The 14029-nt window shown below is 35.7% G+C and overlaps 1 protein-coding gene across 1 annotated transcript in view; it reads right to left on the bottom strand.

Annotated features, from left to right (window-relative positions):
- Positions 1-1401: 1401 nt before the first annotated feature.
- Positions 1402-14029, bottom strand: part of LOC106142599 (voltage-dependent T-type calcium channel subunit alpha-1G) — a 49842-nt gene continuing 37214 nt past the window's right edge. The window contains exons 17-34 of the mRNA XM_060946889.1: positions 12937-13092; positions 12591-12725; positions 12147-12314; positions 11059-11253; positions 10643-10929; positions 10390-10559; positions 10006-10178; positions 9405-9513; positions 8450-8601; positions 8209-8360; positions 7361-7553; positions 6721-6870; positions 6333-6494; positions 6010-6228; positions 5729-5921; positions 5042-5611; positions 4615-4844; positions 1402-4347 (exon numbers count right to left, since the gene is read on the bottom strand). Of these exons, the coding sequence (XP_060802872.1) occupies positions 3574-4347; positions 4615-4844; positions 5042-5611; positions 5729-5921; positions 6010-6228; positions 6333-6494; positions 6721-6870; positions 7361-7553; positions 8209-8360; positions 8450-8601; positions 9405-9513; positions 10006-10178; positions 10390-10559; positions 10643-10929; positions 11059-11253; positions 12147-12314; positions 12591-12725; positions 12937-13092 (4188 nt within the window). The 3' untranslated portion in view covers positions 1402-3573. The remainder of the gene's footprint in view (positions 4348-4614; positions 4845-5041; positions 5612-5728; positions 5922-6009; positions 6229-6332; positions 6495-6720; positions 6871-7360; positions 7554-8208; positions 8361-8449; positions 8602-9404; positions 9514-10005; positions 10179-10389; positions 10560-10642; positions 10930-11058; positions 11254-12146; positions 12315-12590; positions 12726-12936; positions 13093-14029) is intronic.

The following is a 14029-nucleotide window of genomic DNA, read 5'->3' as shown; positions in this document are numbered from 1 at the left end:
GCTTTTGTTTGTTTGAGAAATGTGTTTTGTTAAGGTACCTAAGTTTCTGGGAACATAGAAATAATTGTGTACTAAGCGAAAGAAATACGTATGAAAGAATCGTGGTAAGTGGAAAGGTGTAGTCTCTGCTTATCCTTGGGGGTAATGGGTGTGATTTTTTTATTAATGTTAAACAAAAGTTAGACAAATTTTCGTTAAAAATATGAAATACCTATATATTTTTTAATATATTTCAAAACGATTTTTTTTATTAATGCTTGGCATAAAGAGGAAAAGCAAAGAGAATTTATTTCACAAAAGTAGGGCACGCTACGGCGCATGTTTGTAAAAATTAAACAGTTTGTTTGGTATTCATTAAGAGAAGAGCACTAATGTGGGGCGTAGAATGCCTTGTTGCTTGTTTTTTACAGAGTAACAACACAACGTTCAAACAAATCCTTCCTTATATAATAAATGCGAAAGTTTTATAAAGGTTTAAAAGGCAAAAGTTTTGTGAATGTTTGCAATTTTTTAAGTGAAAACTACTGAACTGATTTTCATGAAACATTGCACTAATATAGCTTCCAGTATTAGATAATCATAATTTAAAATTTAAGGTGGACGAAGTCGCGGGCAACGGCTAGATTTTATTAAGAATTCAAATATTTTTAAATGTTAATCGATAAAAGGTTTTCCATAGCATTATACGTAAAATGTATGCACAAATGCTAGCCACTAATTAAAATATTCAATGTGACTGCGAGCAAATTGAGGCAATTTGTGCTGACATGGAATGGAATTACACATGTGTTTAATTAATTGCCTTAATTTAGAAATAATATAATGAAACACAAGAAAGGTATTAAATAAACAAAGAAGATGAGGTAGCAGTAATATAAATTTAATGGTTAATAATTTATTGAGTTGCTCAAAAAGACTTATTTATTTGCATACTCCAATTGTAGAAGTGCCTCATATCATCGGCTGCGTGAGCTAGGTTGGCATTTAACCCTTGATCATATGACAGGTAAATCCCTGGCTTCATAATAAAACAGGCGCTTCTTCACGTTTTTGCTAAACGGCATTATGTTGTTCAACATGATAAAGAACCCATTAAAATTCGTTTCAAGGAATTATGCAAATAAGATTGTAAGCGCTCGCTAAACAAGATAGGACGCTCGCAAAGATTGTTGCTAAACTCAATTCAGCTCGCCTGTTGCTCGCCTTTGTGTCTATAGACAAATTGTATGAGGGTTCATTTCGGATATCAAAATATTACAGGAGACATTATTTTTCCTTTTTGCTGAACCACTTAAATTAAACAAATGCCTTATTAAATATTATATAAATTTTGCAATTACATTTTTCAAATACTTAAATGCCTTATTATTCATGCTTAATAAATATTTGACAATAGCCTGTAATAGATATAGAGTTCTTGACATCATAGGTGTAAGAAAAGTGTTATTTATTAATAATAAAAGCCAGACATAGAATTTAGAATTTATTTTTTCAACCTAACATTGTCGTAACTTTTGACAGACCACCAGCTAAGATTAACAGGTGTACTCAACTAATGAACATTGTTCATACTTCTTAAAATTTACCATACATTCAGTATCGAAAAACAATTACTCATTTTATCACGAAATTTACGTTTATCACGAAAATGCTATACTTATCCTTACTAAATTCCATTGAATCAATTCTTTCAGAGTGAACTTTTAAGTCGTTATAAATATGTTTTATTAAACATCGTTATCAAAGAAAAGAACCTTATGCCCATACATAAGAAATTCAATGCCACATCAATTAAAATCCATAAAACAAGTAAAAGTGGAAGACATCGTGTAATCAAAGACAAAACTATTGGAAGGATGAATTAACAGATAAGTCAAACTTAGTTACCAGAAAATCCATTAGAAATGCAGTGGAATAAATTTAATATAAAGTAACAAAAGCAGCATTAAAAGTTTCAACTTTATCTCGTTCATTGAATACATAATAGGATAGTTTGTTCGGAATGATAAAGTAAATTATTTTGCCTTCTTTGTTTATCTTACATATTAAACTTTTCACATGACTCACAACAAAAACTCAATGAGTCTCAACAAGAATTAATATAGAGGTAATGTATCTACCCTTCAACTCCTACAGTATACATGTAAGTTCAGAGTCTACTCACCAATCAATTCGACAAGCTAATATATTAGAAATAGGAAAGGCACAGTCGAAGTATAAAATTTATTGCTGACTTCCCTAACTAGGTCTCCATCATCTTTACAAGAACCGCAAGTCACACCGCGCTCTCAAATAAGTCTAGCAGTAGTTAAAACTAAACTTCCTTTATACTTTAGCTACTTTGGCATACATTATCAATTGTACGGTGGCCCTCACTTAAACTATTCGAACAAGCTGAAAGTTTGAAAGATAAGACAAGCTACTACGCAAGTGATCAATTAAAATAGTAGAAAAAGTATGCTATAAATTGTAATCGTAGATTTGGCACGGCTAATATGAATCGCTAAACACACAAATCATAGAAAACTTATGTTAATTCCCAATCCACTATTTTTTATGCCCGCAATTTGTAATGGGTTAATGGTTCAAGATACTGCGGTCAGCAATGTCTACCAAAAACTACGTCCTAATTTTATGTGCGTATTGCCAGTTACACGTCTAAATTACGTACATGACTGTAAGAAAATAGGATCCATTTATATTCAGAAAATATTTTCATCTTTAGAGAGTTAATATTCAATTCACGAACGGTTGGTTCTGTACTTATTAGATTGATAAGTTCTAGCTAATAACAACTCTCTACGAGGCTAAGCTACATAATCGTTGGCTAGAACTGGTAGAAATAGTAACATAAGTATGCGAAACCAAATTACAGTGTAGGCTTTTTCACGTTGAATTATACAATTCTTAATTACTATTAGATTCAATGATCTGAAACCCGTTCTTAAGATGTATAAATAAAATCTAATAACTAAACAGACACACGAGCAGTTAACAATTCAGCTAAACAACAAACAAAAACTATCACTTGCTTTATTTCGTTGAGGTTCTTCGAAAACTCTTTCTATACAAATATTCATCAATTTTAACAAATAAAATTTTTAACAGTAAGCACCGTACTAATTAATTACCCAGTAAAATTACGAAGTGTTTTATAGCTCTCGTAGAAATCATTCCCCACAACAATTGACTAGTTCTAACTCCTATCTACCTAAGTTTATTCTTACTTAAATAATTAAAGTCTCTTTAATGAAATTTTTGAACCGGCCGCAATGGAAAAGGAACATTCGGTAAAGGTTTAGAAGAGAATACAAGGAAACAATCACTTTTAAAGTACCAAATCTTATCACACAGTCGGTTGAATTATTTAGCAACACTCTAAAGTATATTGAAATCATTAGTTCATTTAAACGTCACTGTAACACTGTTGCGCAACCGAGTCCAAACATTCATTGATCTTTGAGCACACATACGATAGACGAGAGGACGACAGGGAGAAGGTACTTCAGAGGTCACATGAGGTGACTTCTAGATGTACACTTCATGGTGTTGCAGCGGCCGGCCTCGCCTGGACTAGGAGCCTTGCTCAGATAGTTCTACCACCTCATCTGGTTCCGGCTTTGTCGCTTCCATCTTTCGCCTTTCAGCTATCGCTATTCTTATCTTTTCTCCTTCACTAATCGGTTGATCAGCCTTCTCGACCATCAACTGCGGCTGAGATCGTGCTGACCCGTAGCTGGCTTCACTAGTGACTGCCGATTCCGTAGAAGATCTACGTTTGGAATTTATTCGAATAGTTTGCCGAGTCGACGGAACGGCAAGAAGGACTGGAGCCGGCCGCAAAAGCCGGGCTTCTTCGCCTCTCAAGGAGTTTCTTTTATCGACGCGCTGTCTTCTATTATTGACGAAGGAGTCGCGTCGCGGCGGGCTGCCGGGCTCTAGTTCATCAATATCATCTGCATCGATAAATCGAGCGTCTTCTTCGTAGAGTGCTGCTGGTGGTTCCGAGCTGGAGTCCTGTCGACGTCGTCCAAATGCATGAGGAGATAATGAGGCTCGTCTTGGTGGTAATGCTGAAGGCAGTAAAGCGTGATGAGAGTGCATGGTGCGTCGTCTACGTGCGGGCGACGGTGCTGGTTGTTTTGGCTCGCTGTATGTGAAATTGGCGGGGAGTGAGGGTACCTTGTTCAAGGGTCGTGGTGGCGACATGCACTGCTCAAGAGCGCGGCAAAGAGCTCTGTCTTCTTCATCGTCAGCCTCTCTTTCCAATTCTCGTTCTAATTCAACGTCCATATCAATTTCATCTTCCATTTGCTTATGGGATTCTTCTAGGTGTTTCATTAATACCTAAAATAAAAAAAAGTGTAAGATATGAAAAAATATTCCTCGTCTACGTCGTAACATTTTTGCTTGGATTTTCAAAATATGATAAGTCCTTTTTCTACTTATGTGCGTTAGGCATATGAAACCCGGATTATGCTTGAGTAAATAATAATCAAGATATGCCTGGGTGTTCTAGCTGAGGAATTTGGAAATTCAATAAATGTCGCACCTGGGCGGAGCCTAGTAATGTGTTAAGAAATAGATATTTTTGTTTACAGTGTTAATACTTACAGCAACCACAACGTTGACCAAAACGAACTGCGCCATCAGTACAAAGACAACAAAGAATATGGGCGCTATGACGGTGGACACGCAACAGTTGCGCACGCAGTCGACGGAACTGTCGCAGTCTTCGCGTAGAGTGTCCTTCATGATGCCGTTCCAGTTGTCTCCGGTCGCCACTCGGAAAAGAGTGAGGAATGCCATACCAAAGTTGGCGAAATGGGCGTGCTCACCAAGCCCTAAAAACGAAATAATTGTAATTTTGAACTTGTTACTGATATCGAATTAAGTGATCAAGAGCATCTACTGTAAAGCCAATTTAAAAATTGTGATGTTTTAAAGACTTTTTTTTACACAATAAAACTGGATAATCTACGATGATTTTCGTCTAATTGTTCTTGAAAGCTTTTGATGCATATAATTGTAATGAACGTACCTTGGCATGGAATCTCATCAGAGCATTCCAATCTTCCAAAAAGCTCCACCCCTAATGCGGCAAATATAAAGAAGAGTAGAAAAAATAGCAGTCCCAAATTTCCGACTTGTGGCAACGCTTGCATCACCGTATCCAGTAAGGCTCGTATTCCCTTAGCCATCTTCAATAATTTCAACACTCTAGCTATCCTCAATACCCTCATAACCCTCATTATAGTTGGATTGATAGGAATTATATTTGTTTCTAACTCTTCTAAAACTATACCAACTATGGATAAAATAACGATTATCACGTCAAGTTGATTCCATTTGTCTTTTAAATATATTTTAAATCCTAACGCTACTAATTTCATCAGTGCTTCTAGTATGAAGACTGCAGTGAAGAAATAATTAAATATTTTAAGAGCATACTGCAAAGCTGGAGGCATTCTATAGTATTCTATGGCCATTGTGACTACGTTGAGACCAATGACACCAGCAATAGCCAAATCAAAATACTTAGAGGTAACAACATTATGGACAAAAAGACGCGTTTGTGAGTAGTCGGAGTAATATGGTCTTTGATGCATTTCTGAAACAAAAAAGTAAATTAATCGTATTAACGCAAAGTTTAACTATAGTTTTGATATAAAATCATGTTACAAAGGCTTACAATAAAAGGGAACTTATTTTTCTATAGAAGACTCACTTCGTCTTTTCTTCTCCATTTGAAGAGCACGTTTAGCGGCTCTCCGTACTCTCTCTTCTTTTTCTTGCTCTTCCCTACATCGATGGAAGTTTTCTACAACGACACCTACAAACATGTTTAACACGAAGAATCCCACGAGTAATATGAACGCAATGAAGTAAAGAAGGCGCCATTCCGAATAGTTGACAATTGGCTGAAAGAAAAAGATATATTTAGTTATTGTAGATTCAGTCACAATTTTGAAAAGAAGATGTTACAACATTGATTAAACTTTCACTTGCCTGTTGATCAACGCCGACTGCATCCAACCCCGTATACATTATATTGACCCAACCGTCCCTTGAGCTGAGAACGAATAATGACATCAAAGCTTTTCCCAAATCGTCAAAGTTATATTTTCTGTTCACCCACACATTGCCTTCTATGGCTAAGCAGTCAGTCTTATTCTTCACGTTTTTTATGTTCGCACCTTCACAGTAGAAAAACGCTCCTTTGAACAACTAAAATTTGAGGAAAAGAGTTTTAAATTACATGTAGAACTTTCGATGAAGCATATTTTGATTTTCATAAGTTGGTTAAAAAAAGTAACCAGGTTGTACTTTACCTGCACTCCTAAAATACCAAATATGATGAAAAATGTACAACAGATAAGCACGATGTTTCCGATGGGTCTCAATGAGGACAAAAGAGTTTGTACAACTAGTTTCAACCCTGGAGCCCGGTTTATTACTCGCAATGGTCTTAGCGACCGTAGTAATCTAAATACCTAAAACAATACAATACATTGAAAAAAACTCAGTTTGTTATAAAACAGACAACTTTTCAAGATAAGTAATTAAGGTGGGTGATTACATTATGATGAAATGAAAAGCTCTCGCTGTATTTAAAACTTGCAGTGGTAATTAATGTCAATCATTATGTTTAGCATTTAGGACTTAACTGGCTTTGAAAATGTGTGCAACAAATTTAAATATGTTTTAAAATAAGCTCACCCTAAGAATTCCGAATATTCTTGGACTAGATTCTGAGATAAGAGACATCAACAGGTCAATGATGGATATAATCACTAGAGAGCCATCCATGATGTTCCATCCTGAAGTGAAGTAAGCTTCGGGACCATAAAACATGCCAGATGCTATCACCTGCAAAAGATTTAATAAATTTTGTTTACGATGTGCACTATAAAGCCCGCGGATCTGCCTGCGTAAAACGAAAAACAATCCGTTTATTTCCGTTCTCGCAGGAATTCTTCAGGAAATGTTCTGTTGGTCCTCAACACACAAGGAACCTGCATGTCAAATTTTAAATCACTTGACCCAGCAGTTTGTGCAAAGTTTTATCAGTAACTCAGTAAAGTATATTCCATTATTATAAAAAATAAATTTTTCGGCTATGTAAATGTTAATACTTTTCGATATCAAATTGTGGCGGTCGGATACGTACACGTATATAATAGAGCAATTTAAAATATACCTTCGAATATTTATCATTAAATCGCATAATATCAGGGATTTAAAATTCAAATTAAGTGAAACATTAATTGTACAATCAAACCAACAAATTTCCGAAACAAATTCTGATTGCGGTGCAAACGTTTCTCAATAAAGATTACACAGAATCAAAAGGATTTACCTTTATAAACATTTCGACTGCAAACACGGCGGTGAAAACGTAATTGGCACTAGAGAGGAAGGCTCTCTCCTTGGAGTCGGGTGGGATGTTGGGTCTTTCCATAGCTAATGTTATGCAATTCAGGGCTATGAAAAGTAGCACAATGTTGTCGAACCAACTCCTGGTCACCATCCATGTGCAAAACCTACGCATCCTAAAAGCAATATAAAATAGGTAAGGTACGTGGAGTTGATTGTGTTTTACCTAAGAATAAAAAAAAATATAAGACAATATATTAATTAATCAAAATCTAGGTTTGAGTTGCATCAAAACGCTTAGTTATAACAATTTTGATATTGGGCACGTGTTGCTTATCCGCTTAGTAGATTTGGCTGCTTGTTACCGTTAATAATATGGTGGAACTCACTATATAAGTGTGTCTTTCTCATAAGTACGGATCTTATTACAACAAATTATAGAGCCAGTAGTGAATATTACCAACCTAGATAGGACAAAACTAATAAACTTTTACGAACAGGAATTGTTTGTAACATAAAGCTAATCCTTATTCTCTTTTATCCCTGTAACTAATACGTCTGAAAAAGAAACACGGATCCTTCATGGTAAATCCCTCCTGAGAATTTCATGAATCGGATATCGAGAACATCAAGAGTACATTGATGGGATCGATTCGTGAAAGCTTCCGCTAGTAATGTTATAACTGTTCATACGTTTTCTGATGGATGGCAAAAGTATTGGATTACATATATTGTTTATTTTTATAATGCTTTTTATAAGTTGTGACATTTGGGATGAAAGATGAGAATTGATTTAAGTGGATTATAGAGAATATTATAGCAGCAACGTACTTATTTTGTGGAGAAAATATGTATAAGGAGTAGTCTTCTTTTTCCTTAAGACACCCTGTTGGTTCCATAAATCGAAAAAGATCCTTAAATCTGAATCTTCTGTGGTTGAATCTTCCTGACAGAATACACGAGTTATTATTACTTATCGTTATCTGAAACAATAATGAGTAAAGTAAAGAACCTAAACGAACTAAAAATATGGATTAAGTGTATTGAGATGTTGCAAAAAAAAATGTATTACCTCTTCATTGATCTGTTTAATTAACGGTAGTGATTGGTTGTTTGGCCTGACTGGTAATGGCGGCTCGTTCCTGGCAGGCCGGGCTGCAATCTGGGCCACATGACCAGCAGGAGGCACCAGGTTGCTAGCCTTCACGTCAGATACTGTCGTCACTAAATGAGGAATTTTTGGTAATATTTTATTCATTTAATCTTTATTAGGTACACAAATAATAAAAGACTACAGCACCATCAAACATTAGATCAAATAAGAATTCGGAATAATATAAGACTATTGAAGTGATAAGTACTGGTAAATCTGTCAATGTAATCACTACCAGCAGTCAATATAATGTATTTATATTCCGTCTCATTATTTAACTAGGAAAAAACTGCGAGTGTTGCTAGACATATTCGTAGGTATAGTTACAAATTTAATACAATTTTGTTATTTTTTTCTCACATCATTCCGATTCCTTTGATTTAAACAGATTATTTTTTTATTTGATAAAATATACATTCTCTAACGATATAAAAAAAAATCGACCATATCTCCAATACACAGACAGAGAAGGCTTAACAAGGCGAATTTACGATTTTCGCCCACGTATTCCGCTTTTCGCTTCGACATTTTCATGACTGAAAAAACAGTGTCTTCTCACTCATGAAAAGGGTGTCTAACGTGTGTAATGTCACCGCACATAACGCGGTCGTATCAGCGAATTTATTTTAGAAATTGTTATACATATGTCGTCTCTTACTTGGCATTAAGTTTCAGTGATAGTGTCAAGTAAGTAGCCCATTGCCTAAAAGATGAATCTTTAGTTTATAAGCCTTACGCCTGATTGATTTTTATGAACTGGGCGGTTAAGAAAGCAACTGGCTCATATAATGCTTCTGCTTCAGTATCAGACGGACATGATTGACCATCAATTGAAATTTAGTTTATAATGCAATTGGTGAATGTAGAAACTTACCTGTGAGGTAGTCATTAGTGAGGGAAAGTCTATGAGGCGGAGGTTTTACAGTATCCAAGCGAACAGTAGAATCCGACGAGAAGCCAGCTTCCGGAGCTTTCCACGAGACCTTGGCAAAAAAAGATAGAATAAAAGGGGAGCTAATTAAATCTTTGATACCTCAATAAATTGTCTTTGTATACTTTCGAAGAATATTTTAAAACTGCGCAATGTTTAAAATTTATTACAGTAATCAGGTGGTAGAGAGGCAATCTATTAGTTGCGATCGAGATTGGAACTTGAGCGTGAGCGTGTCTGATTTAGTGCAGTTTTCATGACTTTAATAGTAGAACAGTGGCTGTGCCACTTGAAAATAATTGTTTTGCATAGCAATGATATTAAAGTAATATATGGAGTTTGCAGGTGTACTGTACTAGCAAGCTATAAGCAGTGTAGGAAGCTGTTTACTAAAGTTGCAGATAGTCAATCAATGTACGCTTTCAACAAATGAAGGTGAAAATCTTATGTCCTGCAGTGTACTTTGTGCATATGAGATAGTCAATGATAAAGCTTGATTGTTTAGTCTAATAGTGACTGGTTACAAGGTGAGGTGACAACTTACATCTGGCAGAAGTGGTGCAGTATGAGCGGACACGCGTCTCGCTGCAGGCGGCGCTAATACCCGGGGCGCTGGTAGTTGGGAGCGAGATCGATTGTTGGGAAGTTCTGACTGGGTGTCGTTCTTTATCACTATCGTTGATGATAACAGCAACTCGTTCTTCCGGAGACCGGAACCTAAATTTGTAGTAAATAATATTTGTAATATATCTAAGGCTGTCTTAAAATAAAGTAAACGACAGATGAATATAATTGGGTTCAATTAAATATATACATAAAAGAAATTAAAGTAAATTGTTAAGTTTGATGACATACTTTTCTGAAGAATTTATTAAGGGAATCTTACTTAGTCATGAATATTTTTTAGAGCTGAGAGCTTTATCATTACCGTTACAAGTAGCATGATCACGTCCATTGTTCAGTATGACAGCGTCAGAATCGGAACCGGTCCTGTGTTTTGGTTTCCTTCGCAGACTGGGCCTGGAGAGCCTCCAACTGTACCCTCTTTGTACTCTGCATTTGTCTTCATTGGCACCTGGGCTAGTTACAGCTATGCTCCTAGGTAGAAATGTTATTTTAGTTTAGAAGACTTTACACTTTAGGCTTATTATGCTTAATTACTATATTCATAAACAACTTACTTTTGGGAACTCAAAAGGCTGGATTTTTCGCTGGTATTCAAATTATCCTCTTTCATAATCGTGATATGTAAGTTTTTCTCTGGCATAATTGGGCTGGGGATAGATCTCGGGGTGGTTGGTGTTGTTGATCCAGAGGTTCTGATTGGTGGAAAGGCTAGTGTTAAAGGGGGAGGAGCTAAGGACATTGGTGGAAGACGTGCTTTTTCAGCTCCTAATTGGGCAGCAGCGGAATGGAGAGTAAGGGTGTAGCTGTTCGGTGGCTTTAGAAGACCAGGTATACTTGTGCACTGAAAGATAAATACAATTCATTTAAAATACATTGGATTTTAAGATTACATCAACTATCGACACAAGTTGATATAATAAATAATTAAACATTAAATAAGAAAAGTTCATGACAATTAATTTATACTTACAGAGGTTCGATCTATAGAATCTAGACTGGAAAGCATGGAAGATCGCTCTAAGCTTAGCGCCATGTTGAAATCTCTGAAAGATGCGCCGGGTTCTAACGTGGTGGACGGTGAGTCTTGCGGAGTGGCCGCTGTATGAGTAATCATCGGTACCATGGCGGATTCTGCTCCTGCATTGTTTGCCAACATTTTTGACTCCTGGAAAAATAATATTGTTTCAACATTGGCTGGCTTGTAGAAAAGAGGAATAAGAATTAATTAAAATAATGGCATTGATTTCTTTGCTTGCGTCTGTTTACAACTTGGTGTTACTGTTGTAGGTTTTTTGGTTCAAACTAAACAATTTTTTTTTCAGAACTCACTAATCATCAATTAGGTATTACTAGTACATAGTCGGTGTGGTACTTATTGTTTGAAACGAATTGATAAAAACATGTCGGTTGTTGAACATAAATTAAAAGTAAAATAAATTTGTTTACGAGTAGGAGCGCTACTGAGCTTAATGATGCCGCACTTTTCGTTATACATATATTTTATAATTTATCCTTGTCCTTGACCGAGAAACCTTATATTTCCACGGTAAGACATTGTATTGTAATAACGGAATGGATTGTAACAATATGCTTTTCGAATATTTACTGCTTAAATAATTCCTTTGTGAAATAGGGACGTCAAAAGACCTATTACAATGTATGTGTATAACTTCAATAAAGAGGTTTGGTTGGAGTGACTTTATAATTTGTTCAGTAGTGGTTTCGCATGTAGAAATCTGATGTTTGCACTCGCTTCTAATGTGCCTTTGAAACTCGGAAAGTTCGCGTTTTGTGTTTGCTCAGCCTATTGTCGTTTGAATATTACGATGTTGATATTGTTCGCTAAGCACTCTACCTATAAATAATTCTGTTTATTGGACTGGAATAAAAAGTTGGAATAATAGTTTAATGTTAAATAAAACTTAATCGAAAATTTTATCCGTTATGGTGAGATTGAGGTGTGCAAATATCTAAAAGGAAGATTTCAGAACGTCGAAATCGAATATTTCAATCTAAGCAACAGAAATAGATGCGACAAATCCTAATTCAGATACTCACCTTCTGTAAGTTACACTTATTGGATTGCGCGCAGTCTTTGCACAATGTGGGATGATGGCTTGAGGATTTCGCTTTACGTCGCGCCTTCGCTTTATCCTTGTGACCATTCACGTCGTCTTTGGCTTTACGTACGTCGTCTGCTGAGCGCCAGTAGTTTTTTATTTCGTTCTGTGAGACAGGATTTTTCTTGAAATCTTTCAACTGTTTTATTTCATGGGATCCGAGTCTACACTTGTTAGTTTGACATTGGTTAGTATGGTTAAGAATTTTTGATTTAATATGAGAAGAAATACAATTTTATTATGAACATATCTTTAGAATCATTTTAAAGTGTATATTGTATGTTTTAAAGCTAATAAAATAAAAGAAGATCAAATTTAAGATAAACTGATAAGAATTACTCCGAAATAATTTAAGACAGACTTTTCATTTCATTTATTTTACCTGAGAAAAACTGTCACTCGAATGTGACCCAGAATTTGATTCATCGTATTGTAATTCATTGTTGTCCGAAAAACATTCATTAGATAATTTCGATTTTGCCAATTCGCGCTGTTCGCGCTCTCTTCGTTCATTTCGCTGGAATACGTGAATATGTGTTAAAACACATTTAAAAAAAATTGTATTAATATTTTCGCTTTTATATCTTTATTTCAAGAATTTTAGTATTTGACATTGATATATACAAGTGAGTGAAATTTGAAAATCTTGCAACAATATACAGAACATCTATGCAGACATTTTACATTGATATATAAGTTAGCGTTCATAATGAATTGCTTATATTTACCTCAGAACTGAATCCCTCAACGAGTATGGCTACGAGTAGATTGAATAGAACATAATTGCCAAAAGTCATGAGCGCCACAAAATATAACGCGGCCCAGTGACTTGTTTTTTCCATACCGTTGAACAACACAACATTCCAATCCTCCTGTGTTAACACCTGAAAAGTCACATCAAAGTGAGGCTTCGTTCAACTACAGCAAGTCACTCTACCACATCAAAATCATCAAATATCATGAATTTCTTTAATAAATCAAAATAAGCAAGGTGTGCTGTCATATTGTATTCAGTCGTGCCTTGGTGTATGTAATATTATGTTAACAAATAAACTTAAACGAAAGATAAAAATATCTGTTAATAAACAGCGTGTTAGTGTTATTAAGTGTTATGTTGTTGTGTTAGTGTAAACTAATATACAGGATTAGGTTTTCTGGTAATGAAGGGAACACAATTGGGGCGATTTGAGTACACAAGCATAAGGGTCCAGCACTTTCTAAGACTACAAAAGCTCTACTAAAGCAAGATGCAACTAATTACGGAGCGCTCCTCAAAGATGCATTACATAAAATCTAAACTTAACAAGTTATCTAACTACGACAGCGGATCTCTCGCGTATGCCAGACTTAGTAATGTGAATGACCAATTCATTTGAATAGTCTTAACTCACAAGATTACAGGAGATTTCAAGTAAGACTCATTAACACATTTTTTTGGGTGGTGTATACGAGAAAAACGCGGTAGCTAAACATGTCCTAATAGGGTTCGCAAAATAAACCGTACTATATTGTACCTTGTCTAACATCACTCAAGGCTTACCTGAAAGACGGTCACAGTAGCCCAGAGGATGTTATTAAAATGTTTCCTGTCGCATTCACACTTGGGGTGATGCGTGACGATCTCGGGGCAGGTACAATCTCGCTCGGTGCCGTTGTCTTCAACGTACTTGCAAAACTTACCACCGAATAGATACATGCCCAGAATACTGCGCGTGGCGGGGCCGATGAAAAAATGAAAGAAAAGAAAATGCTATGCGCATACGCCGCGTTTGAATCATCCTGATGACAAATTACTGCGTACGCAACGTTAACACTGTAACC

This window comes from Amyelois transitella, chromosome 12 (assembly GCF_032362555.1).
Source record: "Amyelois transitella isolate CPQ chromosome 12, ilAmyTran1.1, whole genome shotgun sequence".
In the NCBI taxonomy this organism is placed as follows: Eukaryota; Metazoa; Arthropoda; class Insecta; order Lepidoptera; family Pyralidae; genus Amyelois; species Amyelois transitella.
Note: the sequence above shows the minus strand (reverse complement) of the source record. Positions and strands in the feature narration are given on the sequence as shown.